The sequence below is a fragment of the Petaurus breviceps genome, unplaced genomic scaffold (assembly GCF_028583685.1).
Source record: "Petaurus breviceps papuanus isolate PSGF00001 unplaced genomic scaffold, PetGlider_PUasm1.0 188, whole genome shotgun sequence".
Classification (NCBI taxonomy): Eukaryota; Metazoa; Chordata; class Mammalia; order Diprotodontia; family Petauridae; genus Petaurus; species Petaurus breviceps.
The window spans coordinates 4,345,192-4,372,236 of record NW_027185804.1 but is presented as its reverse complement, the minus strand read 5'-3'; the positions used below and the strand labels follow the sequence as shown (position 1 = coordinate 4,372,236).

The 27,045-nt window shown below is 41.3% G+C and overlaps 1 protein-coding gene across 5 annotated transcripts in view; it reads left to right on the top strand.

Annotated features, from left to right (window-relative positions):
- The window catches only part of SCUBE2 (signal peptide, CUB domain and EGF like domain containing 2), an 84,170-nt gene that overhangs the window by 34,618 nt on the left and 22,507 nt on the right, over positions 1–27,045 (top strand). For 4 of the 5 annotated variants that reach the window (XM_069091190.1, XM_069091187.1, XM_069091192.1 and 1 more), the window contains 8 exons: positions 274–390; positions 4,832–4,954; positions 5,374–5,490; positions 5,786–5,872; positions 7,834–7,938; positions 9,290–9,445; positions 9,863–10,069; positions 24,081–24,248. In XM_069091190.1, the coding sequence (XP_068947291.1) occupies positions 274–390; positions 4,832–4,954; positions 5,374–5,490; positions 5,786–5,872; positions 7,834–7,938; positions 9,290–9,445; positions 9,863–10,069; positions 24,081–24,248 (1,080 nt within the window). The remainder of the gene's footprint in view (positions 1–273; positions 391–4,831; positions 4,955–5,373; positions 5,491–5,785; positions 5,873–7,833; positions 7,939–9,289; positions 9,446–9,862; positions 10,070–24,080; positions 24,249–27,045) is intronic. The other variant, XM_069091189.1, reaches the window with a different exon arrangement.

Here is a 27,045-nt window from a genome sequence, read left to right as displayed (position 1 = left end):
TGTGAGAAATTATATTATTATTTTTGTTACCAGTAGATATCTTAAAAATGCATAATAAAAGTTTTAATATTGTGGCATAGTTCTTTTTGCTGTTGTGTTGGCAATCATCCCATGCACCTTGATTTGTGACATTAGTAATAAAGGCTTGCTGACGGGATGAACTCATTGCTATGAGGGAAGTGGTTGCCAAATTTACCAGTGCTCCCAGTTAAGCTTCAGCTAACTGAGTCCTTTAGAATAAAACACTGATAACCCTTCTTTGAAACTTCACAGATATCGACGAATGCTCTTTTGAGAGGACCTGTGCCCACACATGCCTCAATCATCCTGGCAGCTTTGAGTGTGCTTGTGAGAAAGGATACGCCTTGTATGGTTCCACGCGCTGTGGAGGTGAGGGAAATGTATCTGCAGCTACATCGTGTGCGGGTGACTGCAGCTTGGGGAGCAAAGGAAGTATGCCCAACCTCGAAGCTTCCTTGTCTTCTTCCATATTGCATAATGAAAGGAAAATTTCGGTCCTTCCTACAAGGACAACAGCTCTTGTTGGCTTTCAGTAAGAGTGAGATGACTAACACTCCCAACAGTCTTGTTTCCTCTCATCAGCATGAAATGGAACAGAAGGGAATTCTGAACTCTTTCAGCTGTGAAACTGTTTGTTTTCTAGGGAACAATTGTACTTGTAATATAAGGAAGTGAATCCCACAGGCTGATTAGCAACTCCAAAAAGCATTTATTAAGCACTTATTATAGTCAAGGTATGGTGCTATGTGTGGAGAATACAAAGATATGCTTTCATGAAGCTAGTGGTCTAATTAGGGGGAGGGTAATAAGACACATACACAAGTAAGAATTATACAGAGAAGAATGTGATAGAAATGCAAAGGAGAGATCCAGAAAGAATGCTGTGAGGGAGCAATCCTGTAGGGATCCTGGGGAGCTTTCCCTGAGGGAGGAGAGATATGCACTCATTTCTACAAGGCTTTACGATCTACAAAGTCTGTTCCTCCCAACAACTTGTAAAATAGGATGTGTAAATTCTATATCTTCATTTTATTCACCTGAGTTGCCTGAGGCTCAGAGAGGTTACTCTAGTGTCAGAGCAGGGTTCAGTCATGCTCAACCTTGAGGAGGCCGGTGAACCACCTGGCCTCATCTCTCAGGAGTGATGGGTGGGGAAGGTGGGAAGGAAAAGGCTTTGCATCCTGCAGAAATGATCAGCCTAGAGCTAGAGTTGTGAACCCCAGAAAAGAAGAGAGCCCTGGTCTGCTCACTTACTTGCTGTAGAGTCAGAGGTCCAAATGCTATGAATCAGTGTTTGGGCGAATGTGAACACGAGCGGTGTCCTCACCTCTTATAACCCTCATGGACAAAAGTTCTTGCCAGTGTATAACTTGAATTCTTATGACTTCAGTTGTATGTCTGCTTCCTCATGCTCTGTGTGCTGTGAAAAGGAAAACAGATGTTCACTAAAATGAGTCCAACAACCCTTCATTCCTTGGTAGCTCATGTAAGCTTGAGGATCCTGATCCCAAACCTGATTCCTGCTAATAAGTCCAATGTCCTCTCAGCATTCTGGGGTACCCCGAGGATCAGTGGATTGACTTTCTCTATGGCCATCGGTTTGAGCCCTCATTCATGTGCTTCCCCTAAGATTATAAATTGAGAATCATTTAGTCAGCCAGTCTTTAGTAACGTTTTAGCAATGGATATTTTCTAAAGAGGTACAGTAAGCACCATTGCTACTAAACATTCCTCCAAGTCTGTGATGCACAATCCTACAAGTTCATCCAGAGTCCAGGGGAAAGTGACCTCAAGCTCAGAGAGTACAGATGGCACAAGAGCGCTCATAGTTCCCAGAAATCCTTTTTCCTGTATGCTGGGCTCCTTGTTGATGATTCAGGACTCAGACATGCATGCCAGCTGATCCAGGATGTTGCTTAGGGCACTGAGGAGAAGATGAAGGTACAACTTCTTCTGGAAAGTCCCCCTCTGGTCAAAAGGAGGAGGAGCCTAAGGAAGAGATCTCCCCGAGGCTGGAGCCAAGGACTCTCCTTCCTCCCAGAAGATTCTTCCTTAGGAATGTGTTGGAAAACCACACTAGTTTCTGGAACTCCTCCCTTTTCAGCTCGCTTGAAAATTTATAGATGCTTCTTTGGGCTTAAACAAGCTTCCTTGGCCTATCAAAACACAGTTCTTATACAGTCAAAGACCTTTTGTCAGTCTAAGACCTATTCCTTAATTGAGAAATTGAGAATTGTTCTCCCCCAAAATGGGGTGGGATGGTTTGGATCCCAGTCTTATACCTCTATTAAGTATCCCTTTAGCCTATTATTTGGGTTAAAAACTGAATGCCTTTCTAATATATCACAGAATCTTTTAAGGGATCAGAACCTGTAAATTTGCTTTTACTGAGATATCAAGCAAATGTGTATATATTTGATCTGGGGGGATGGGGAGAAAATCATATTTTGTCTTGTTTTCCTTTTTGGATTTGGGATGGATGTCAGAAAGAAGTAGGTTCTCCTGACTTTGCCACTGACTAATGTCACTCATATCAAGTGTAACATTTAGGGACGGGTTCTAGGCCCATAAGCACTGGGATGCTCCACTCACTGCTTTTCCCTGAGGAGTCTCTTTATTCTGGAACCATGTATGTAGTCTGTACCTGGATTGGTCTTGGAGCTCGTCATGCCTCCATGAGAGGAGGGATTAGGCTTCCTTTTCTCATTCATTTTGACTACCCCAGCACCCTACAGAAAAATTATGTAAAGATTAGACTGTGGTTCATGTTTAGGGTCTCCCCAAAGTGGAGAGTAGAAGGGTACTCAGTGTACAATATGGATCAGATATGGGACAGGTATTTATTTCTGGCACACACAAAGAATTCCAAAAGACGCAAAAGACTCAGCCTGCACTGAGAAGCTTAAACCAGTATTCAGTAACTTAACTTAAACTTTGCCAGGGGACTAATCCTTAAATCTCAGTGACATATAAGGAACTTTGGAGGATCACCCAATAAACATCTTACATTTTACCTGTTGCACTGCCCAGCTCCCAGATCGCCTCTGGTGAAGCAAGTCAAGCTTGGCCTCATCCTCCAGCTGGTGGCCATCTCCCAGAACACCACAGTAGTTATCAAGGACTCCTCTCCTTGCCCTTGGTCAGCTCTGATCAAAAGGACCTAGGACTCTGTACTCTTGGAACTCACAAAGTCTAGGGAAATATCTATTCAAAAACAAAAGATATAGCCTCAAACTTGGGTTCAGGCATACCTGGGCTTTATCTTCCATGTGCTCCCAGCCTCATGGTAGCTAGGGTGAGGGGTAGGACAAATCATCTCTCTCCTAACCCTTATTCTAGGTGCTAAAAATAGTCTTGATACCCCCAAAGCCAGAAGAGAAGAGAACTTCGAGTCTGACGGCACTCTTTTAAAGTAACTAGCAAGTCACCTGCTCTTCTGCTCAGCAGCCAGTAAAGGGCCTACCTGGGAGCTTCCGAGCACCAAGTCCTTTCAGCAATGTGCCACCACAGGGCTGGGAGCAGCTAGGACGCTTTTCATACCCATGTGCGGAGGCCTAGATACTTCCCCAGAGGACTGTTCCCTGGGATGGCTCCATTTCTCTTCTCCCTCCCTACCTTTTATAGTCTATCATTCTAGGAAAAACAATGCCTGTTTTCTCTCATACCTTGGAAGTATGAACATAGGAAACAAGAGAGGAACTGGTTTGATTACAGATGTCAGTGAATCAACACACTGGTGAAACTTGTGCCAGTCCCATTAAATCCAGGAATCCAGATGAATGACTAACAGGTGAAGGGATAAATCAATGCCAAGCATGTTTCCTATGGAAAATGAGCAATTCTGTTTCCTTTTAACATCTTATTTGGGAAGCAGCATGTGGTGGTGGGAGAAGCCCTGGAGTAAGAGTCAGAAGATTTGGAGTTTGTCTGGGGAGAGATATACTGTGAAACCTTGGGCCAATCACTTCATCCTTTCTGGACCTTAGCTTTCTCATCTCTAGAAAGGAGATAAGACCTGCACCATCAATCTTACAGGCTTGTTGTTAGGTCAGGTCAAACCCAAATAGAAATGGGGGCCATTAATCTGTACATAAGGGTCCCTGAGAGTCACATACTGACTTGTTTTTATTTTTTTTTGCTTTTTGGAGGGCAGTTGGGGTTAAGTAACTTGCCCAAGGTCAGCTAGGTTTTTTGTGTGTGTGTGTGTGGTAAGTGTCTGAGGCCAGATCCAAACTCAGGTCCTCCTGACTCCAGGGCCAGTGCTCTACTCACTGCTCCACATAGCTGCCCCAGTGGCTTAGTTTTTAAGAATGGAATATTATCTATGTTTTATTGTATTTTTATCTATTTTGTTAAATATTTTCCAATTGCATTTTAATCTGGTTTGGGCTGCATTTGGGAGTTGTAGGCTGTATGGGGCCCAGGCCCATATTAGACACCTCTGCCCTAAAGCATTATGTAAATGCCAACTGTTAGTATTGTTTCATGTGATTCCCATGTTTCTGATCACAGAGGGTAAAGATCATGGGTGGTGAAGATGATATATTATTGAATCATAGAATCTCTGAGTTGAAAGGGACTTTGGAAATCATCTGGCCCAAACCACATGAGGTCAGTAATCTCATTTACAATATCCCTGTGTAGCTGCCAATGAGCCTTTGCAGTGAAGGGCTCCACATTTTGTGAGGTAGCGGTTTCCACTTCTGTACGGTTCTCAGTGTCGGAGATTTTCCTTAGAGTGAGAGGAATTCTTTTTGCCTTCTAACTCTGGGTGTGAGGTCCATTCAACAAAGATAGTTTTCTTCCTCAGATACTAATGAGTGTAGCATCAATAATGGAGGCTGCCAGCAGACCTGCGTGAACACCATGGGAAGTTATGAGTGCCGGTGCCTCTCAGACTACCAGCTCCACTGGAACAAGAAGGACTGTGTGGGTAAGGCACACTGCTTGTGTTTCCTCCATCCACAGGCTCTGACCATTTGACCAGAAAGTGGGACAGCAGCGGGCATATTCACAAGTCTTGATTTCACACTTGATAAGCTGTCCATTGTTTAAAAATGGTTGAGAAACGGCAGATACTTTGTAGGGGCTTTGGTACTCTCTTCTGTGTTTCTGTCAGATGTGTATGTCTGTTTTCTATGGGACTTCTCTGTATGAAAAATAGCTCATCTAGGGTGTTGTTCTGGGATAGGAGCGCTTGCCTCTGGCTTCTTTTGGCATTTTCTTCTTCCCTGACCAGAACATTAGTTACATGGAATGTGCTTTGGCCTGTTCATGTTTTTGTCTTCTCTTCCATCATTTTCAACTGTGGAAGTGTTTTTCTGTTACATACTTATGTTTTATTCTGTTTAGAAGTAAAGGGATTCCTGCCTGGTAACGTGTCGCCCAAAGTATCCATGCATTGTACTAAGAGTGGTGGAGTGGAGAACTGCTTTCTAAACTGTCCCTCAGATGTCCACATCTCTTCAGGTGAGTGATCAGGTCTGCCTCACTGGCTCACCCCCCATCCCCCAAAGGCAGCTTTACCTGAGGCCTGGGGCCCAGACAGTAGGTGGAGATAGACTAATCTAACCAAAGGGCCTTTTTTTTAAACACTTAACTTTCTGGGCATCTTGTCTAAATAAACCTCTTTTTCTCTAGGGCATAGACCTCAAAGGCCAGAATGATTTGAGTGTTGCTCCATGTAGGTAGTGATTTTAGCTGTGTTACCTGTGTGTGATGTGCCCTCAGGTGTAATTGTCACCTTCTGTGTTCTGCCTCTTAGGTTATCAAGATGCCTACTCTGTCACCTGTGGAGCCTCTTCTCATCTCAGGAGTAAACCTCATAAGTCTAACGATTCTGCTTTATTGGGTAATTACCAAAGCCTCGCATTCTGTAACAATGCTCAGTGTTTGTCAGGTTGGCTCGCAGGGTCATGCTTTTGGGAGTTGACCATACTGTATCTGTCAGATGACAACAACAATAGCAATAATCCTTGCCCTATCTGTTTGCTATGAGGATCAATTGAGATAATAGATACAAATATTTTGTAAGTCATAGAGCATTATATAAATTCAGAATTTTTTTCCCGTAGAAACTTCCCTGTACATGAAGAGCATTTTATAATTTTTCTTGCCTAGGTGTTCAAGCCTACCGAGCCCCAGAGATGCTAAATACTCTTAACCCACACCATCCCTTAAATTTCCAGTCTTATCACATGCAGTAACTAACAGTTCACAGTTTACAGAAACTTCTCGGTTAGTGATTAGGACTTCCCACAAACCCCCAGAGAAACCAGGAGATACACAGGGAACATGTGTTCTGGCACACACAGTGGCTGGTAGAAATTAGCACAACTCAGAAAGAGACAGAGAGTAATGGGATTCCCCAGACCCTGTTTGACTTTTAAAGCCTACCCTTCTGACCTTAGCCATCACTCCTCCTCACGCAGTCTGTGGCCAGCCAAGCTGACCTTTTTGCTCTTCTTCTCTTATGGCATCCTCATGCCCTCTCACCATGCCTTTGCACAGGCTTTACCTCCTGCCTGGGATGCCCTCCCTCCTTGCCTCTGCCTCTTAGAACGCCTAATTTCCTTTAAAACTCAGCTCAAATGCCAGTTCCTACACAAGGCCTCTTCTGGTCCCATTAGGCCCAAATGCCTCCCTCTAGAATTACCTTGTAGTTATTTTAGACATGGTTCTGTGTACATGATACCTTCTGTTCCCATTTAATGTAAGCTTGAAGGCAAGGGCCATTTTATTTTAGTATTTGTACCCTTGGCTCCTCGCTCTGGGCCAGCACTGGGGAGATGCTTAATCTGTACTTGCTGATGGTTTGACTGACCTCTGTCAACTTGAGTATGCACTTATAAGCCTTCATAGCCTGAGAAGTCACGTGAGCAATTATCCCTCCATCCCCATATTGCACATTGTGGGAGCAAGTAATTGTGCCCACAAAGCCATCCATGCAACTTAAGTAGCATCTGGGCCCTGGAGACCCATCCTGGAAGCCCAGGAAGTGCCTTTTCCAGAACATGGACATATGGTAACTAGAGGCAGCCCAGTCACCTGACCTGTGTCCACCACATTTAGTCCTAGTCACATCAGCCTTACTCTTAAATTATAAAGCAATCTTCCTTCCTGATCCTAAAGCCCTGGGAAAGCAATGGGCATGCTGACCTGGTCCCATCCTTGCTTGTGCACATGGTCTGCACTGTAAAATTCGTCTGTTTTTTTTTTATGCTTTTTTGCAAGGGAATGGCTTATGAAATTTCTGCTTTGTCTTGATGGGAGGTTTAGAAGGTTCTTTTTTCCAAATGTCAGAGAAGTCTTGTTGACTTCTACAGACCCTGTTCTAATTGGGACTGTGAAGGCATCCTGACCTTTCAGAAAATTACATAAGATACTTTTCTCACTTGTAGCTTTTCCAATACTTTTTCTGTCATATTTAAACTTTGGATTATCTTTCTTTCTTTGAAAAATTTATTGATGCATTTATTTTGTCCCAGCAGATGCTTCTCTATGAAGTACATCCCTTCAAGAAACAATTTACTTTGGATTTTTTTTAAAGTGGAGAGATATGTATAACCTTACAAGCAGACTTTTTCTGGCTCTATAAACAGGATTTTGGTATCTAATAATCTATTTGGGGTTAAATCGACAACTAAGAGGTTTAGATTTTTCTCATGCTGTGGATAAGATAGCAAATGCAGAAGTCTGGCGTTTTTAAAGTGTTAAAAATATATAACATGCCCTTGCCAATGGAAGACTTGATATTATCTGGTCTTTTTCTTCCTTTGCCTCTGAGGGTAATATCTCTCTTTCTTTCTGAAGATGTCACCATCGTCAGGACAAGTGTCACCTTTAGGCTAAATGAAGGCAAATGTAGTTTGAAAAAGACTGAGCTGCTTCCAGAGGGCCTGCTATCAATGATACCAGGTATGGATGGATGGATGTGTCTCCATGGAGCAGGGTGTCTGACATTAGGAGCTCATTTGCACATTTGGAGGAACTAAATTGGAGACTTAGAGATAGCAAAAGGCCCATCTGAAGATAGCCTTGTGCCTAGATTCAGCTTGGTTTAAGGATAGTGTCCTTCAATTGGGTGAGTACATTTTGGATCAGATCATAATTTCTCCAGAGGTTCTTTTTACAAAGGTAAGGCTGTTCCAAAAGTCTTGGTGCAGTTTTAAGCACGAATTACTTAAAGTGATTAAAACCACACTGAGACTTTTGGAAGAGTCTGTCTTATTGTATCCATACACTTTTTGTTTTCAGTGTGGTTTATTGTGGATCTTTGTTATTTCTTTCAACCTCTCATACTGGACCGAATTTTATGAGATTTTTGATGATATAGTTTGTGAAGTGTGGGCATCCTTGTACCGAAAAAGGAGGTCAATAAGTATAAGTATAAAATTCTCTGACTACTTGTGACTTTATTAGACCAACTTTGCTAGATTCTGACACCTTAGAAGTACAACTACTTCTAAGTAAATAAAGCAAGTTTTGGAGCAAAAAGAAAAAGGATTAAGGAAAGCTACAGCATGCAGTTCTTCGTCTGTGTCTTTTCCTTGGTGAGAGAGTGGCCTTCAGGCCCTGACTTTGTCTGGTGTGGGTCAGACCAGGTAGCTACCCCTTCCTCAGCTCACAGCTTCATGGGAGAGAACTTTGGAGATCATAAGAGTAGAAACAGCAAGGGGAAGTGAGACCCAAAGGCCCTGGGTTTGGGTTGAAAGATGTAGGTGCAAATCCTGGTGGGGCCATTTATTAGTTTTGTGAGTTTAGGTAAGTCACTAAACTTCCCTGGGTCTTCATGATCTCATCAATAAAGTAGGAATAATAATTTTTTCACTACCTGTTTCACAGAGTGGTGAGGAAGGCACTTTGTAAACCTCAAAACACATGTAAATGTAAATTGTTAATTATTTACACACAACCAGTTGTGATGACAAAAGCTGAACTCCAGGGAACGGGAGGATACTCTTGAGAAGAATTGGCACCGTTTTCATACTTGGATTTCAGACCAGTAGGAAGAAGGCTTTTTGTCAATGGAATGACTTCTCAGGAAGATGAATTAGTTTTAAAGTGGTCTGATCCAGGAGGCTGTGGCTCTTTCAAGTGCGAGCAAAGCGTTTATATATATTGTAATGGTCTGATGTCTGGATTTTATCATTTGATCCTTAAAATGCTTTCATAACAAAATGTTTATTGGCACTATAGTGAATGTTCTGTTGATGATTTTGCTAGAATCTGGCTTCCTGTAATTCTGTTTTTTTTTTTTTTCATGCAGAGAAGTACAGTTCAGTAAAAGAGGGCTTCCACTATGTAAAGCTTACATGTGGCTCTGGCAAGCACGTCCCTGGGGCCTTTGGCAGACCAGCCACGATTAAAGAAATGTTTATCAGTGTTGACTTGGAGCTTGAAGCAAGCCAACAGGAGGTGACAGGTTGGTTTGAAGTTTCCCCAGGTGCCATCAAGGCTTCTCCCAGCTTGTTTCTTATTTCTTCATGTCTCACTTTTCATCTTTCTTTACGAATAAGTAAAAGTAATGAAGTTTCTCCTGTTTTGAATTTTTCATTTTTTTTGCCTGCAAGCTACATTGATTTGGTTTGGAAGCAGAAGGATTTTGCCTTCCTTACAAGAACCCTAAGTTGACATTTTTTGATTGCCAAATTTCTGTTTCATTTGAATGCTGCCGAGTCTGCCAGTACCACTTTCCCATAATTAAGGCCTTTCCCTCCTCTACCTAACATTGTAGTTGGGGATCTGGCTTGTGTTGGCATTTCATACTGGACACTGCCAGCTGTTGTGGCTCCTATGCCCTTCACATGTTGCTCCTTACCTCTTACTCTCGATTCTATAGCATCTTGTGATCTGAGCTGTGTCCTGAAGAAAACAGAGAAGAGATTACGTAAAGTTCTCCGTATGCTTCGGAAAACAGTTCACCGTGAGCGGTTCTATCTTCGTTTGTCAGGAATGGATTTGGAAGTGGCAAAAAAGACCCCCCGAGGATCTGAACACCGTACAGATCCCTGTGGCTGGGGGCAAGAACTCAGAAAGGGCAAATGTGGTGAGTGGGCTGGCCAGGAGCCTTCTGTCTTATATAACCCATCTGCAATCTGTTTATGTTTCCAATCAGAGAAGTGAGTCATAGACTAATGAGGGTTAGATATAGAAGAGAGCAAAGGTGAGCCATCATTCATTGTGTGAGTGGCATTCAGCTCTGTTCAGAATACACTGGGCCAGGGGGAAAAAGGGCTGTAATATCCTTAAGAGAGAGAAAACTAGGTAGACCTTGATTTCCTCATAGAACATCTTGTAGCTTGTCTTTTGACCCAGCACTCATATAATAATATGAAGAAAGTACCACTGGAAGACAGGAGTGGAGTCAGGAGGCATGGTGGGTAGTCCAGAGAATAAGGGTTAGCTGGTTTGGGGCCACTCCCCAAAATGGAGGTTCTGAGAAGAACTTACCAGTGGGAGATCTAATTATTACATGAATAAATTCTTCCTGGAGCCTGCCTTTTGGGGAAGGGCCCAGATCAGCCAACTCTTCTTCTCCAGACTGAGTCACTAAGTCCCTCAGTGAACATGTTCTCTCTCCCTCATCCTTGCTTTTCAGCCCTTCCCCCCCCTTTTTTGTAATTTTCCCTTCTTTAGAATGTAAGCTCCTTGAGGGCAGGCACTATTTTTCTTTTTGCTTAAATTTGTGTCCCCAGTACTTTGTACAGTGCCTGACACATAGTAGATCTTTAATAAATGTTAATTGATTAACATATATATCCAAATCCAGAGGCAACCAAAGCAGGGTTATAAAAGTCCTTAAGGGGATTGCTGAGGAGAGAAACCTGGGTTATGTTTGGAAACAAAAAAAAAATTACTCTTTTTAGAATTAAACACCGAGCACTGCACTACTCTTTCAGAATTGTTTTGGAGGCCCTGTCTTTGGGGTCATATGGATTCTGTTCCTTTTGTAATGCATTACACAATGATAAATATCAAAACTTGATTACTTGGTTTAAGAGAAATTAGGACAGTCTGAGGACCAAAGGTTCTTCAAATGTAAAGACTTTGGTCTTCATTTTCTTAGGAAGTTATTAAAAGAGGTTTTAACACCTTTGGCTTCTAGGGAGAACTTAGATTCCAAGTCTCAGAACGATTATGATGAATTTTCTGCCTGGGGCATATACCACAAAGCCTATGCCCTCAAATCATCTTTTTCAGATAGATTAATTTGGAGGGAGGGAGGGAGGGAGACCCCAGGACACCTTAACGCTGCTGCCTTGGGAAGGAGGAAAAGAGAGCAGTCTAGGGCCAAGGTGTCAGCGTGTGCCTGGAAAATAGGCGCTGGGGGGAGAAGAACCATGGAGCAGCCCCTCATTTTAACTGATTATTCTTGGTTGTTTTTACACTTCTGGAAAAGCATACATTCTGTCAGGGCCCTCTGAATGTCAGCGCCCCATCAAGACCTTGCTTATCGCTCTGTAGTATGCCTTATGCCATAATCATATTAACTTTAGAAAATACAATATAACATTAGATTGTCGGAGAGATTCCCAGAATGCTGGCTTAAACCTATCTTGGAAGCACAATACCCCTGAACAGGTTGCAAGAGAAGTTCCCTTTTCTCACACTCTAGGGAAGATGATTTGAAGGCACAGGTTTTGGCTTTCCCCAAAGGGGGAGTAGAGAAGTGCTCCATTTTCAATGTAAATCAGTCCTTGGAAGGTTGTTTATTTCTTTTACACAGAAGAAATGCTAGGCTGCCAAAGACACAGAAGTGCACATCCAGCCAGTACTAGAACTCATAACTCCTGTCAGATGCTTGGGGGAGTTGATGTAGGACTGCCCAAGGGAGCCTATGCATTTCCCCATGACTATCTACTGCCCAAGCATGTCCTCCCCCGTCCCTGTCTCTGATGGGCCAGGATGGGTGTTAGCTGACCCTCCTTTTGGCAGTCTTCTCCAAGAAGAGCTCTAGCAGATGTAGAGAGGGCACTTGCCCTAGAGCAGCTGTCCACACCTGACAGACCCAGAACCTGACCTCTTGAACATTAAGGCTGCTTTGAAGGATGGACATGTATTCCAGGATTGCTGTTCAGTCACCTCCAGTCAGGGAAGGAAGCTCAAAAAAGGCGAGGCCAGGCAGGGTCTTGCCTAGCAAGCTCCTGCACTAGCTGCCATGTGTGGAGGGTTTTTCATATCTCCCAGTGTAGGGGGGTGAGGTAGCCCCCTCCCTCACAGGAAGCCTAGGGAATTTCTTGCTACTTTGGAGAACTGCAGAAAGGGAGAGATTGTAGATGGAGTCATTCCTATTTTAAGGCTCCCTAAAGGGGGTCCATCCTGTCTGACTCAGCCTCCTTGGAGTAGAGGACCAAGGGACCTTGCCTGTCCCTGCAGCCCCATTCCCCATGCATGCTCCTTGGGGCATGTTTCCTGATACAGGCTGTTTGCAGGTTTTTGCTAAGAGAAGAGGTACAAATATTTTTGGTACAGATAGGTCCTTTTTTCTTCTTATGATATCTTGAGGATAAAGGCCCAGCAGTGGAGATGCTGACTCCAGGGATTTGGGCAGTGTTGTGATCCATTGCATATTGCTGTATGGCTCTGTTTGTAGTGCATTAGAGAGTTAGTTTCCCCAAAGTCCTTATCTTAGAGGTTTTTTTGCTATTTTGGTGCTGCCTGTGAGGTAGTAACTTAAGGTTGTCTTGAATTGTATTTCTCTGCTTCTAAGGAAATCTCAAATTACCTTCTATTACACCTATCTCTGGGGTTATATTTTCCCAGTAAGAATAATTCCTTAAGGACAGAGACTGTTTGATTTTTACCTTTATATCCTCAGAATCTAGCTTAATGCCCTGCATAAATATTAGATATGTGATCAAAGTTGAATTGAACTAGTGAACTGAACCCAAGGGAGCTCTCCTGATAAAATCTGGAGCTGGGTTTTTGTTTGTTCACTGCTTTCCCAAAATAGAGTGGAGAGCAACTCTCTTTGCTCAGCTAATTCTCAAATATTCCTACATTGTTCCCAACTGTCTTAAAATGTTAAAACCCAGTTATTTTCCCCCTCTTATAAAATACTCAGTGTGACCATTTGCTACATATCAAAAGAGAATGTCTCTTTTTTCCCTTAAAAAATTAGCTCTTATTTACATAGTGCTTTGTAGCTTACGAAGTGTCCTCCCAACAGTCGACAAGGTAGATCTCTTCTACTTTCTGGGGGTCTGTTTATAAAGTTGCGTGTTACACACAAGCCATCTCTCTCTCAGACCGCTCAGAGTCAGACTTTTCCCCACCCACTTCTGTTAGACTGCTTTTGGATGGCTTTGTACATTAGTCAGTGAGTCTGACAGAAACTCGGGGAAAACTGATTTCTCGGGCCCTGTGGACCAAATCCTAATGAGAATGTTGCCACAGCACTGCCTGGTGTATGTTGCTCAAGTACAAAGGTCTGAGGATAAGGGTCAGATGTTATCTGAAGAGAGGCCTAATGACCATGACAGCTTATTCAGGTTGCACAGTGTATTTTATATGTAGCTGCCTGTGGTGAATGAATGTGTCTTTAAAATGCTTGTCAAACTAAATTAGGTGGGGTTTTGTTTTGTTTGATTCTTAATGAGGCAGAGTGACTTTTTCCCTGTAGAAGGCTCTATTACCCTGCTTTCAGCTTTAAAGATTTTATACCAAGAAGAAAATCACAAGGAATTAATGGTAATATATCTTCCCCTTATGCTGCGTAGGCCGTTGTCCTGGTTCAGGCTTAAGGGAGAGGAATCGTCAGAGGGGGGAGTTGGGGTCGGATGCTTTAGAAAGTGGTTGACACTCTTCCCTGTTTGTCTCACACATTCACAATGGGACTGGGCAGGTCCCTTGGTTTTAAAAGAAAATGTTCATGGACAGTTGGGTTTGTGAATTGTGGGAGAAAAGTGACAGTAGCTTAAAGATATTTACTGTTCTCATTTGCTTCATCTGATGGGATTCATAGAAACCAGAACGATTATGAACGGAACTCTGCTGATACCATCCAAAAGACTGGATGGAATCTGACAGGATAATTAGATCGATGATCTTTTTCTTTTAGATTCAAGATGTGGCTTTTGGTGGCTGCAAGAGGAAGGAACTTTTCTCTGGGCTAACTGAGGAAAGAGGAAGTGTGTGTATGTGTGTGTGTGTTTGTTTATGTGTGTGTGTGTGTGTATGCAACACCCATTTCTGGAGAACGCTCTTGCCTGGCTGTCTTCTTGTCAAACTCACTTGTCTGATGGATGACTCTGACAAATTTATCTAACCTTTGCTTAAATATCTCTAAGGCAAGGAATTTTGCTTCCTTCTGAGATAGTGTATTTCATTTTCAGACAAGTTTAATGGCTAGGAAATTCTTATATTTTGATCTGAAATCTACCTTCCTTTAATTTCTTTTCATTTATCCTGTTTTTCTTGAATGGGGTGAGTTAGTGGACAATATTTTAACTCCTTCCACTTAATCAGAAGAGTTTTCTTTTAGAGATTTATGCACAGTAAGACCTCAATGACTTGAACTTATCTTTTTGCAAGTTAAGATCATTGAAATAGGGGTTGCTTTGAAAGTTGCCTTTGCGCTGCCTATCAAAACAGGAATTTGTGGAGCAATGAAGAGTACTATAAAGAATAATCCATATGGTAAATTGAATTAAAGCAAACTTTTAAAATATATTAGAAAGACGTTAATAAATGGGAAGATGTCATATCAGCTCCTTGAGGTGTGAAGGTTAACTTGAGTTTTCAAAGATCAGGTTAATAGAGACAAACTCTGGCAGATTCCACCCAGCTGAAAAGCCTTCAAGTACAGGTCTGATCTTTGGAATGCCCAGTTTGGAAAGAGAGGCTTATCACTAGGTTGGCCACAGAAAAAGTTCATAAATGAATTGTAATCTATGTCAATGAGAGGAGTATTCAGTATCCAGACTGGTCAAATCATGGACCCTTGAAATAATACCTAGTATAACATGTTTTAGAACTAAAGAGGAACCATTTAGGAAATGATGTTTACTGATAAGATTTTAAAGAAAGCCATGAACCAGGCATGGCAGTGTCCATCTGTAATCCTAGCTACAGCTGTGGCTGAGTTTGATAGTCCTGAGCTGTAGGTATCTGAATGGAGTTTAGGATTGCTGTGTAGGCCCACAGGAGCTGCCTGAAGAGGAAAGTCAGAGGAAGGAGGGGTCAAAGCTCCCCTGCTGACAAGTAGTGGGATCAGTCCTGTGAGTAGCCCCTACATTACTCACCTGAGAGAGATGGGGAGACTGAGTCTTATTTTAAAAAAAAGTATAGGTTTTACTTGATGGTAACATGCTACTCTCTAGATGGGATAGAAAGATAGTTCTTGCCCTCATGGAGCTTATTTCCTAGTAGGGCAGATGGGACAAGTGCATAAATAACTATAGTGCAAGGCAGTACATGGTGTTCCCCAAATTTATTTTGAGCAAAGTGCTGTGGAGTTTTGGATGTGGCATCTGAGCTGATGTTTGGAGGATAGACAGTATCTTCACAGGTAGACACAGGAGTCATTGCAAGTGGAGGGGGCAATGTGAGCAAAGTCTTAGAGTGGGAGAAGGTTCAAGGTGATGAATGAAAAAATATTAAGCATTTATTATGTGCCAGGCACTGTGCTCGGGATTGGAGATAGAAATTAAAAAGGGAGACAGTTACTTCTCTCCAGGGATTCACATTCTAAATGGGGGAGATGATATATATTGAAGGGTTCATCTGCAGAGTGACCCAGAGAAGCTTGGGGGTGTATCAGTATGTTAAATGGTGTGTCTGGAGGCCTCAGTGGCAGGGCAGATAGTAGACCTAGAAGATTTAAGGATGCATTGGCCACACCCAGGCAGGGCATGTGGTAAGGTGTAGTGGCCCTCCGTTTTTGGATTTGCAGTTGGTGACTCCCAGCTCATAAGCAGTATGAGCAACTGTGTTTGCTCCGTAAGGTGTTGGAGGCCTTGGACGGGCCCAGCCTATCCTTTTGGGGAAGGGGAGAGGGAACCCGAGAGAGCAAGCTGACCAAGGACCCGGACATACACACAGGAAGGCATGGTATGTCCAGTGAGTAGTCCAGCCTACTGCAGGGTACATATAGAGTGAGACTGAGAGGAAAACCTGGAAAGGTTGAGGTTAGAGAATTAAGACATAGGAGGAGGAAGATGAAGACTGAGTTACCTATATTTTGTGTTTCTTAACTTGACCTGACCAGAAGAACCCAATTTCCCCCCCTAAAAACACATTTATAATAAACTGAAAATTTAATTTAAATTTAAAAATTTAAAACAGCCAAATGGTTTTAATATGATTATACAAATTTGTTGTTGAAGAAAAGAAATATCTGACATTCTGGGTGATAACAGTTGAACTCTTAATATAACTGATAAGATATTCCTTAGAATAAGACTGAAGGGGTGGCCAGGTAGCACAGCGAGTAAGAGCACCAGCTCCAGTGTCAGGATGACCTGGAGATCGAATCCCGGGCTCAGACACTTAGCACCCACCCAGAAACACCTGGCGAATCCCGGGCTCAGACACTTAGCACCCACTCAGAAACACCTGGCCGTGTAACCTTGAGCAAGTTACTTAACCCCTATTGCTTTAAAAAAAAAAATTATTCTCCAGTTGTTTTGTATACATAGATCTTGTCTCTCCAACTAAACTATAGTAATAATTATGCACCAAGACATTTTCCTAGGTTCTTGTTGCTGCCCCCAGATGACTTTGTTCAGGTATTAAAGATGCCTCAGATATATGGCTAGACATGAATTATTCTTGTGTACAAGGTAGAAGCATTTACATAGAGTTATGTCTAATCATGTAGCTGACCTGTGATTTTGGCTTTGCCTTTAAAATAAAGAAGAAGAAGGAGGAGGAAGAGGAAAAGGAGAAGGAGAAGGGGAGAGAGAGAGACAGACAGACAGACACACACACATACACACACACACAAAGACAGAGACATAGATTGCATGTGGGGAAAAACAGCAGGCAGACTCAGTTTCCTTTGCTTCTGTGAGGCTTTGCCATGGAGTCACTTAGCCCCAGATTTGTCATTGGCTAGGGGGAGTGGTAGAGTGATGGAGATTCCTGGGCTGACTGGAGCAATAGAAATGAGTTCGTTTCAGGGGCGGGTAGGTGGTGCAGTGAATAGAGCACCTGTCCTGGAGTCAGGAGGAACTGAGTTCAAATCCGGCCTCAGACACTTACAAAAACTAGCCATGTGACCCTGGACAAGTCACTTAAACCCCAATTACCCTACCTTCCCCCCTACAAAAAGCAAAAAAAAAAAAAAGAAATGAGTTAGTTTCTAAACAAGTAATAGGATTTTCAGAACCAAGCGTTCTAAAGAGGAGAAATTTATAGGATAATGCTGAGTCAGTAAACCAAGCATTATGGAGAAAAGAAGAGTTCCTGGGCAACACTAGACAGTTCAGGACAGTGGTCTAGTAATTACTAGACCTCACCTTCTGGAGAGAAGATAAGGGATTCTTTTACTAAATGGAAGAACTCTAGGACTAATCAGAAGCTAGAGTCAGTCAAGGGATGGAGCTATGATGTGGACCTTACTCCTTTCATCAGTGAGTTCATAGACCTAGACAAAAAAAGTACGGTGTTAATTAAATTAAGTGGAAAAGAAATATCAGGTAAATATTAGTAAAAAAAAAAAAAGGCAGGAGAAACAGGATCCTTGAAGGGAGCCTGATAGGAAAGTCAAGGAAAGAAAAGGAAAAAAGGAAAGAGATTCAGTATTGAAAGGAACCTGAGAGATCAAGGAAAGCCAGGGGTGTAGTTTGCTTTTTTTTTTAATAGTGGTTCTAATGCTTTAAGTTCCTCTGCTACCCTTTTTATTTTGTTCTCCTGCCCTCTAAGGGCTTGTGACCCTCTTCTCTACCTGAAATCATGGAGTTGCTGGAGTGAATCCTAGAGACCCTCGCATGTTGTAGGTATGAGATCTGGGTCGTAGAAGGGCACTGTGACTTGCTTAGAGTGAGCTAGTGTTAAGTAGCAGAGCCATGAATAAAACTAAGGTCTCCTGGTTTCTAATCCAGTTTTCTTTTCACTATACTGAACTGACTCTCCTATGTTTTCTGTAAAAAAAGATAAAAAAGGATCCTTTATTGATTATATGTATAGGAACAAAGCACTAGGTAGATAAACTATGATGCTTTTCCAAAACGTCACAATCAGATTTTACATGCTTTGGCTATAGTTGGTTAGTGATGTCAAATCAGCCTTTGAGTGAACAGTATCTTCCTCATAATAAGCCATGCAAACATGTCTTTGCATATAGAGGAAGCAGTTGAAATAAAAGGCTATTCAATATATAGGACGAACTTCTTGACCGAAAGCTGATGGCCTCAATGTACAGAAAGAGACTTATATTTTTGGATGTGGCCAATGGAAGAATTTATTTTCCTTGACTATACATATTTGCTACAGGGATTTCTTTTTTTTTTCCTAAGGGAGAATAAAAGGAGAAAAAAATAGATTTTTCTTAAATTTTTAAAAGCTAAATTTAAAAAACAATATATTGGAAAGAATGGTTTTAGGGGAGGGAGACATTTGGAGGGTACACTTTAGAAAGTGGGGGCCTGAAAAAGTAAATGAGGATAAGAAGTTTTTCCTTTTTTCTAAACCACAGGGATATTGGAAGACAAGAGAATGAAAGGTTTATTTCAGGGCACCAACTATGAAACTTCTGTCTTTTCTCACTGACCCAGTTAGTAGTAATATTTTCAAGTGGCCAATTCTACTTTAATGCTTTCTTACATTAAAACAAAACAAAAAACCTGGGCAGAGACTGCAAATAAATCCTACAGTCAGAGAGATCCTGCCGTCCCCATGATTAACCAGGGACTTTCACAGAAATAGAAGAAAACATAAATCCTTTGGACAAGTTGCTGCTTAGGGTGACCTCAGTTCCTGAACTGTGAAAATGTGATAACTCTGAGGACACCATGGGAAACCATTTGCATTGCCTGTTTGTGACTTTCCTTCTAAAGTCAAGGCGTGATTCTTAAGAAAAATGGTTAGATGCTGGAAACTGACCCCTTTTATTAGGTTCACCTTCTTAGTCCCAGAGATACCATAGTGTTTGTCCACAGCATCAACTTCTCAAAGAGGAAGGGGCTGAAAGGAGAGGCAAGAGCCCTTCAACCTCTTTGTAGCTATTAATCCTGGCCCCCTGCTGGCCCCTCGCCTTTTGCATCAGAAAAGCTTTCTCATATTTTATTTTAAAGGGGGCCAAAAACAGCTGTGTGAGATTTGAGAATGGGATTTTAATGGTCACTGAAGGCACACAAAGGCTGGGGCTGCTAAGATGAAGTGTACCAAGGCAATTGACTCCTTTGTTTGTGTGCTCACAACAATCAGGCAGCTAACAGAGAAAAGAAAATCAACTGGAATTTCTGAGTGAGTTCTGTTTGGACTGGATCTTCAACACATTTGGAAACAGTTATCTTCAAGTCTTTCTTGACATGGAGACCTTGTTGAGAGAACCAAATCTTAGCTTGCTCCTTGTGTTATTTGTGAAGTAAACAAAAGGAGTGTGACGTGAGCTATTTCTATAGAAGTTGTTCTTTTAAGAAAAAATGGTTATTTCTTGACTGTTTATATGAATAGGACTTTCACAGGGAATAAAAAAGGATTTTCTCCCCCCTTCTTACCCAATCTCATTTAGCCAATGTGCTTTCCTAGCGCCCTAGTCTTTTAAGAAACAATGCTAGGGCTAGGCTGTTGTAAGAAAATTCTCTTGCTTCTCCAAAATGGGACTCTTTAAAAGGTGCCTTAAGTGACTCCAAAGAATGAATTTACACACACAAACACGTGTGACTAACTTTCTGGCAAACCAACAGACTCTTTATCTATACAGCTGTAAGATCTGTCCTCTGCCAACTGTACCATGATAACAGTAAACCACATTGATAAGTTTCTCTAAAAGTTGTCATTGGCACAGTTCTTGAAATCATTCTGATACCATTCATGTAAATATCCTCTTACACTGATCACCTTATGAAGTGCTGTGTGCCCAGAGTGGGTAACTTATTCTTTCTGCTTTTAACCTGGTATCAGGATACTGGGTCATTGTTAAGCTAAGAGGCAGTAAAGGGAAGAGTTCTCCGATGCTCTTCCTCAATGTGTGATCAGCTGACAAAAGGGGGTGTCTAACTGTTCCTTGAGTTAGACGGGGATTTGGAAAAGAAAGACTGCTAATACACCACTGGTTTGGTGGAGTCAGAGACTAACAACTAATTTTTTTGTGGTCAAAAGAGTGCAATGCTTAGTGTGGAAAGGACACGTGATCAGAGTCAGAGGAAGGAGAAAAGGACTAAGCCCTTTAGCTGGTCATGGTGCTTGTTGCTTTGGTCTTGGCTCTCTGCCCCTGTTATAGCTGTAATCTACAGAGGCGTTCATTGTTATCCATGTTGATGTGAGTCTCGTTTTTGTTGTTTAGTCATTTTTCAGTCATGTCTGACTCTTGATGACCCCTTTTGTGGTTGTCTTGGTGAGGATATGGGAGGGGTTTGCCATTTCCTTCTCCAGCTCATTTTACAGATGAGGAAACCAAGGCAAACAGGATTAAGTGACTAGCCCAGGGTCACACAGCCAGTAAGCATCTGAGGGCAGAATTGAACTCAGGAAGAGGAGTCTTCCTGACTCCAGGCCTAGCACTCCCTACAACACATTATTCCACAAACATATAAAGAGTTTGGTGGAAAGTGGGCTCAGACTTAGAGAGAACATGTGGCAAAGGGGTAACTCACAGCTTTTTTTCTTAAGCCTGGGGTGCTCAATAAGCTTCTTTTAAGTGTGGCAGAGTTTCGTTGCTGAGCTCCTTATGGAGCCGTGAATCTGTGTCCAATCTGTCCTTGGCTCCTGATTCAGACACTACCACTAGGATGCTAATGGGAAGAGAGGAAGTCCAATAGAATAGAGGGAAGTCCAATATTGCCTGAACACTGCAAAGCTCAAAAAGTCATCAAGACAAACTGGGAGAGGAGCGAGGAGGGCAAGTCCAGTTGGTTCCTTTCTTTCCTCCCCCGGGGTTATTCCTTCTCATCAGTTTGCCAGGACGTATGCTCTCCCGGCTTGTTATTTACTGGAACTCCCCAATTCCAACTAACTCAGTGCTTTCATACAGGGTCCAGAGGCCATGAGACAGTCTCTCAGGTAACAGAACTTAATGTGCAGCATCATTTCACTTAATCCAATGATTTTCAAAGACTTTTCATAGTTAATTTAAGGTCCTTGATTGATTGAAACATGTTCTCACCTAGTTAAGGTGTCTGGGCTAAGAGAATGTTCTCACTTGAGCTAAAATTTTTTTGGGGGGGTTAATTTTGACCCTTATCCTTTCAGTAGTGTGGCTACTAAACCCATGTTCAGTATGAGCCAAATAAGAAGCAAGTGATTAATGGGTGAAGTCACATGTACCCTAACATTTGCTTTTAACACACATTGTCTATATAAGGGGTTCTTAACCTTTTTGATGTCATAGATCTCTGGGGCCGGAGCCAAGATGGCAGAGTAAAAGCAAGAGCTTGCTTGAGTTCTTGCTTCAACCACCTCCATAGATCCCTTTGACAGTCTGGATCCCATCTCAGAATAATACACAAATTTTAAAACAAGTTTTTATACACATAATATCAAATACATAGAATCACAGAGGAAACAATTATATTAAATAGTTATCAAAAAATTTTTAAACCAAGTTCATGGACCCCAGGTTAAGAACCTTTGCTAGTTGGTGATATCCTTTAGGTGTTCCTGTTTGTGGATGACATTGGATTGAGTCTATCAAGCTCTGGAACAATATAGAGTCTCCTAATTTGGTTATGCAGCCATTCAAGAGAGTTCAGCCTAACAATTCATAAAGGAAGGATTCAGGTGGATGAAGGATGCCTTTTACTCAGACTATATTGTGTTAGCCCAGTGAACTGATCCTTCCATATGTACTTCTTGAACAGACATTGCTAATACCTAGTATTAACATAGAACTTTAAGGTTTGCAAAACATCATTAGGTCCTCACAACAGCCCTAAGAAAACTGTGGAGTTAAGTGACTTGTCCAAGGTCATTTGAGGCAGGATTCAGACTTGGGAGTTTCTGATTCCAAGCCCAACACTCCATTCCCTCTGTCCTTAGCTGACCTCAGTGCTTCTATAGATAATGAACTGGGCCAGAATGGAATAGGAAGGAGATGGGAAGCCAGATTTCATTTTGGAGATTTATAGCATTTTCAATTATCCCAAGATGTTCTTTGAAACAAAAAACTAATCTTTTAAATACCGGTATTATTCTAGGGATGCTGTATAACCACCAAGCATGAAATATCACAATATATAAAGAATAGAAATTGTGGGTGACCCAAATGGTAATAAAGTAATGCATGGTGAATTTAAATAGGCTGCAGTATCCTTCCTAAACAAGGACTTGTAAAGGAGCTGAAACTTTGATCATGTTCCTATCCCCAGCTTACTATACTAGAGACTTAGATAAATCCTCTTGGCGTGCATTCTCTCTCTCTGTCTCTCTTTCTCTGCCTGTCTCTCTCTCCTAAGGGGAGAATTCATTTACTCTGTTTTATGGTATATTCTCACATGTATACCTTCTCTGGTTTCTGTTTGCTATAAACTTGGAGAAATGGTTTTGTTTGCTAAAACAACAACTACTTGTGTACATGAAGGTTATTGTCTAGGAGCTACCGTGTTTCCCCGATAATAAGACACTGTCTTATTAAATTTTTTGGACAGAAAAACACCAGAGGGCTTATTTTCAGGGGAGGGCTTATTTTAATGAACATTGACAGCAATTTTAATAAACAGGTAAATGTGAACAAAAAAATGTACCTTTATTCAATAAGCAAATCACTGGGGAAGAACAGGATGACGTGCTCACTGTTTGGATGCAGCTCTGATTGGATGCAGCTCGGAGCGCAGTGTGCGTTTCATGGCGGGGGGCGGTGCATACAGAGGGTACCGTAATGTAGCGTGTAGCGCAGCAGATCACCTTCACTACAGTAGCAATCTCAATAGGGCTTATTTTCTGGGGAGGGCTTATTTTAGAGGAATCTTACACAGTAAGGGGAGGGCTTATTTTCGGGATAGGTCTTATTATCGGGGAAACACGGTATGTTATCCAAAAAGAAAGGTGATCAGTCTGATGTAGTGGGACTGTAGGGTAACATATAATAATTATCATAGCTAGCATTTACATAACCCTTTAAGCTTTGCAAAGCACTTTACATGTATTAACTCATTTGGTCCTTACAAAAGCCCTGTGAAGTTGGTATTCCTGTTTTTGTCATTTTATAGATGAGGAGATAGAAGCAAACAGAGGTTGAGTGACTTGCCCAAGGTCAAAGAATATGAAGCAGGATTTAAACTCAGGTCTCCCTGACTCAATGTTGAACACTATTTACCATACCACTAGCTACCTCTATGTGGACATCTAGGTGTTTTCCTGGTACCCATTCAGTGTTAAGTGAGCAGCAGGATGGTTCAGTGGCTAGAATGCTGGGCCTTGAGTCAGGAAGACCTGAGTTCAAACATGGCCTCAGATACTTACTAGCTGTGTGACCCTGGGCAAGTCACTTAACTCTGTCTGCCTCAGTTTCCTCATCTGTAAAATGAGCCGGAGCAGGAGATGACAAACCACTCGAATATCTTTGCCAAGAAACCCCAGATGGGGTCAACAAGACTGAAATGACTGAGCAACACCAATAGCAGGTACAGTTCCTGCCCTGACTGTGGAGCTAACCCCCTAATGTTGAATGTGGTGCTTTTGAAAGACTTGTCCTTGGGGAACTGGAGGGCTTTCTACCCTTATCTTCCCCTCTTTACAACATCCCTACAAAGATGGGAAGATAACTTGTCCAAGCTTGCATAGTAAGCGATTGATGTCAGGAACATAGAACCGAGATTCATTTTCTAAGTTAGAGCTTCATTTTTTGTTTCAGTTCTATATCTTTGTGCCACCAGCATTATCTATTCATCTTTTAGATTATTATAGATTGTACCTGGGCTCTCTGCTGACCAGATCATTCTTTTCTCTCCTTTTAGTCTCTTGTAGTGTTGGAACATATGATGGAGGACAAGGGCGATGCATTTTATGTCCAAATGGGACATACCAAGAGGAGGAAGGACAAATAACATGTGAACCCTGCCCCAACACAGAGGATATGGGGAACCAACAGACCACAGGAGCTCGCAATGTGTCTGAATGTGGAGGTAAGGCAACTCACTGTTTGTCTTTAAAACAAGGAAAGATTTTTATGTTATCCATTATTTAAATGTAAGCTGTGATCACCTCACACCAAAAAAAATTTCTGTGAAATAAATGGAATTGAAGTATTTGACAGAAGTAGGTATTAGTGTTGCTGTTATTACCTGGTTTATCTGTTGTAAGTATATGGTAGTCTAAGATTTGAGAGTTTGACCAGTGTATGCTTGTTTAAGAATGTAGAAAAGAGTCAGGTTTCCTTTTGTTTGAAACAGACTTATTTGTTTTGAAAAGCTTGTTAAAAACCCCAAAGAACATAAAATTCTATTTATGTCTCTCAATTCTTTTCTAATTTTAATATCCATGCATATGACTTTACACACTGTAATTATTGTGTACAGACTATTTTTCCTACTGCTTTCTTCATGTACATATCTCCAGGTACTGAAATTAAACACATGCTTGTCATTTTTAATTGCTGCATAGTATTCCACTGTGTTAATTATATTATTGTTTGCTGAGCCATCACCATATTGTGAGGCATTTAGGTTAATGTCATTTTTTTTTAGAAATTATAAATTTGGTTTTATTTTTTAAAAATGGTGATATCTGGATTTCAAATTGTGTCTCAGAAAAATTTGATTCTGAAACCAGGCTAGATCAGGTTTTTATAGGGTATATCAATTTTAATTTGTTTTGTTCTAATTTTTATTTGAGAAGAAAAGAAGGTACAGGAAGAATAAAATGCTATAATTGTGTTAGAGAAAATGCAAAAGTTATTGACTTAAAAATTTTACATGGGATTCGTTACATTTTAATGTTAAAATGCATAGAAATCCCTTCTCCTTTGCTTTTCATGTCTAACATCCTGCTTTGTCAGATTGCTGTGGCCTACCCTAGAAAAATTAATTGGAACTATTGAAAAAAATTCCCAGAATCTCAGAGTTGGAAGTAACCTTGGTGGCCATGGAGTCCAGCTCATACCTGGACTAGAATTTTTTCTGCAAGTGGTCATCCAGCCTTTGTTTAAGGTCTCCAGTGTCGGAGAACCCCCATGAGGCAGTCCATTCCACTTTTGAATAGTTCTCTTAGAATAATTTTTTCCTATCAAGATTATGTTTGCCTTTTTTTGCAAGTCCTTTCATTGTTCCTAGTTCTGCCCTTTGGGGCTAAACAAAAAATTAGAAATTAGAATTAGAAAAGTCTGATTCCCCTTTCCAAACATAGCCTTTAAGCACTTGAAGCCTACCGTGACCCCTGAAGGCTTCTCTTCTCCAGGACAGACAGCCTTAGTTCTTTCTAACAATCCTTTATGTCATTGTCTGTAGTCCTCTTACCATCCTGGTCATCCTCCTGTGGATATGCTCTGAAGGTGTCCTATAAATGTGCCTCCCAGAACTGAACAAGATATTCCATATATGGTTTGAACCCATTAGGACCTTACCGCTATTTCTAATAAATGACGGCTTATTAGAGTCATCCATGGTTCTGGTGTGTTAAGATCTTCTGTGAATCCTGACTGTCACTTGATATGTTAGTTATTCCTCCCAGCTTTGTATCAAAGACACATTTGTTAAGCATGCAGTCTCTGTTTTGATTCAATGCTTCGTTATACCTGTAACTTCATCAGTGTGAAAGCTGTATCCAGTGGCACAGATCTCAATTCATTCATGTCTTCTTGTTCTCTGTGATACCTGTAAATCATCCATGTGTGATCCATTTAAAATGCCAGAGACTCTTTTTTTAGGTCTTCTAACATTCCATTGAAACACTCAGGCTGCCCATCTGTTATCTCTCCCTATCACTCCATGACTGACCCACCTCCTTTTCCAATTGTACGTTTCGTCCTTGATATCTTTTACATAATTTCTTTATACAAGGCATCATTGGCAGTACACTTCAGCCAAATTACATCTATTATATTGCCCTTTGAAGCACCTGCTAGACAACAGTTATTTCTTTTTGCTTTTATCAAAGAATTGTATTTGATTTTAACAATTGAGAAACACCTTGTTGGAGAGCCTTTAAAAGGCCACACTTTGTTCTCCTGATTTAGTTTCTTAAAAGAAACATCAGCAGGAATAAGTATAGTGGGATCTAATACTTGTTATAACCTTTCAGTTATATGATTATGAAGATAGTGTCTACTATGATATTTTTACATTGACTTCTGTTAACATCCCTTAATCCATATTTTTGCTATAGTTATTCAGTAGCTGTATTACTAAACTTTACTGTTATTCAGTTCCCACTTATCTACTTATTCAAAAGATATTTTGAGAAATCTTGTCAAATGCCTTCTTGAAATCTAGATATACTATATACATGGCATTTCCCTGATCTGTCAGTCCTATTACCTTGTCAAAAAAGGAGATGAGGTTAATTTGGTATGACTTATTTTTAGTGAACCCATGCTGATTCATGGTAATTGATACTTTCTAAGTACTTACAAGTTCTCTGTTTAATCATTTGTTGAAGAATTTTACTAGGAAATCAACATCAAGATCATTGGCCCATAGTTTGTAAAGGGCACTTTTTTTATCCTTTTTTGAAAAGCCCACCTATTGTGGGCTTCAATTCCTTCTTAACCCTGGAGTGTTCTGCCCATTCCAAAACCAATGCTAGTAATGATAACAATATAATAGACCTCTCAAAGTCCAAGCCACAGGCCATTTTGTAGAGAATGGGGCAGAGTGGGGAAGGGGAGGGAGAATGGCAAAGTAAGGGAATCCCAGCTAGGGTGATGTACATAGCCGGAAGCTTGAAGCTAGCCATTTGGGCTCTGGAAGAAGCACCCATTACTAC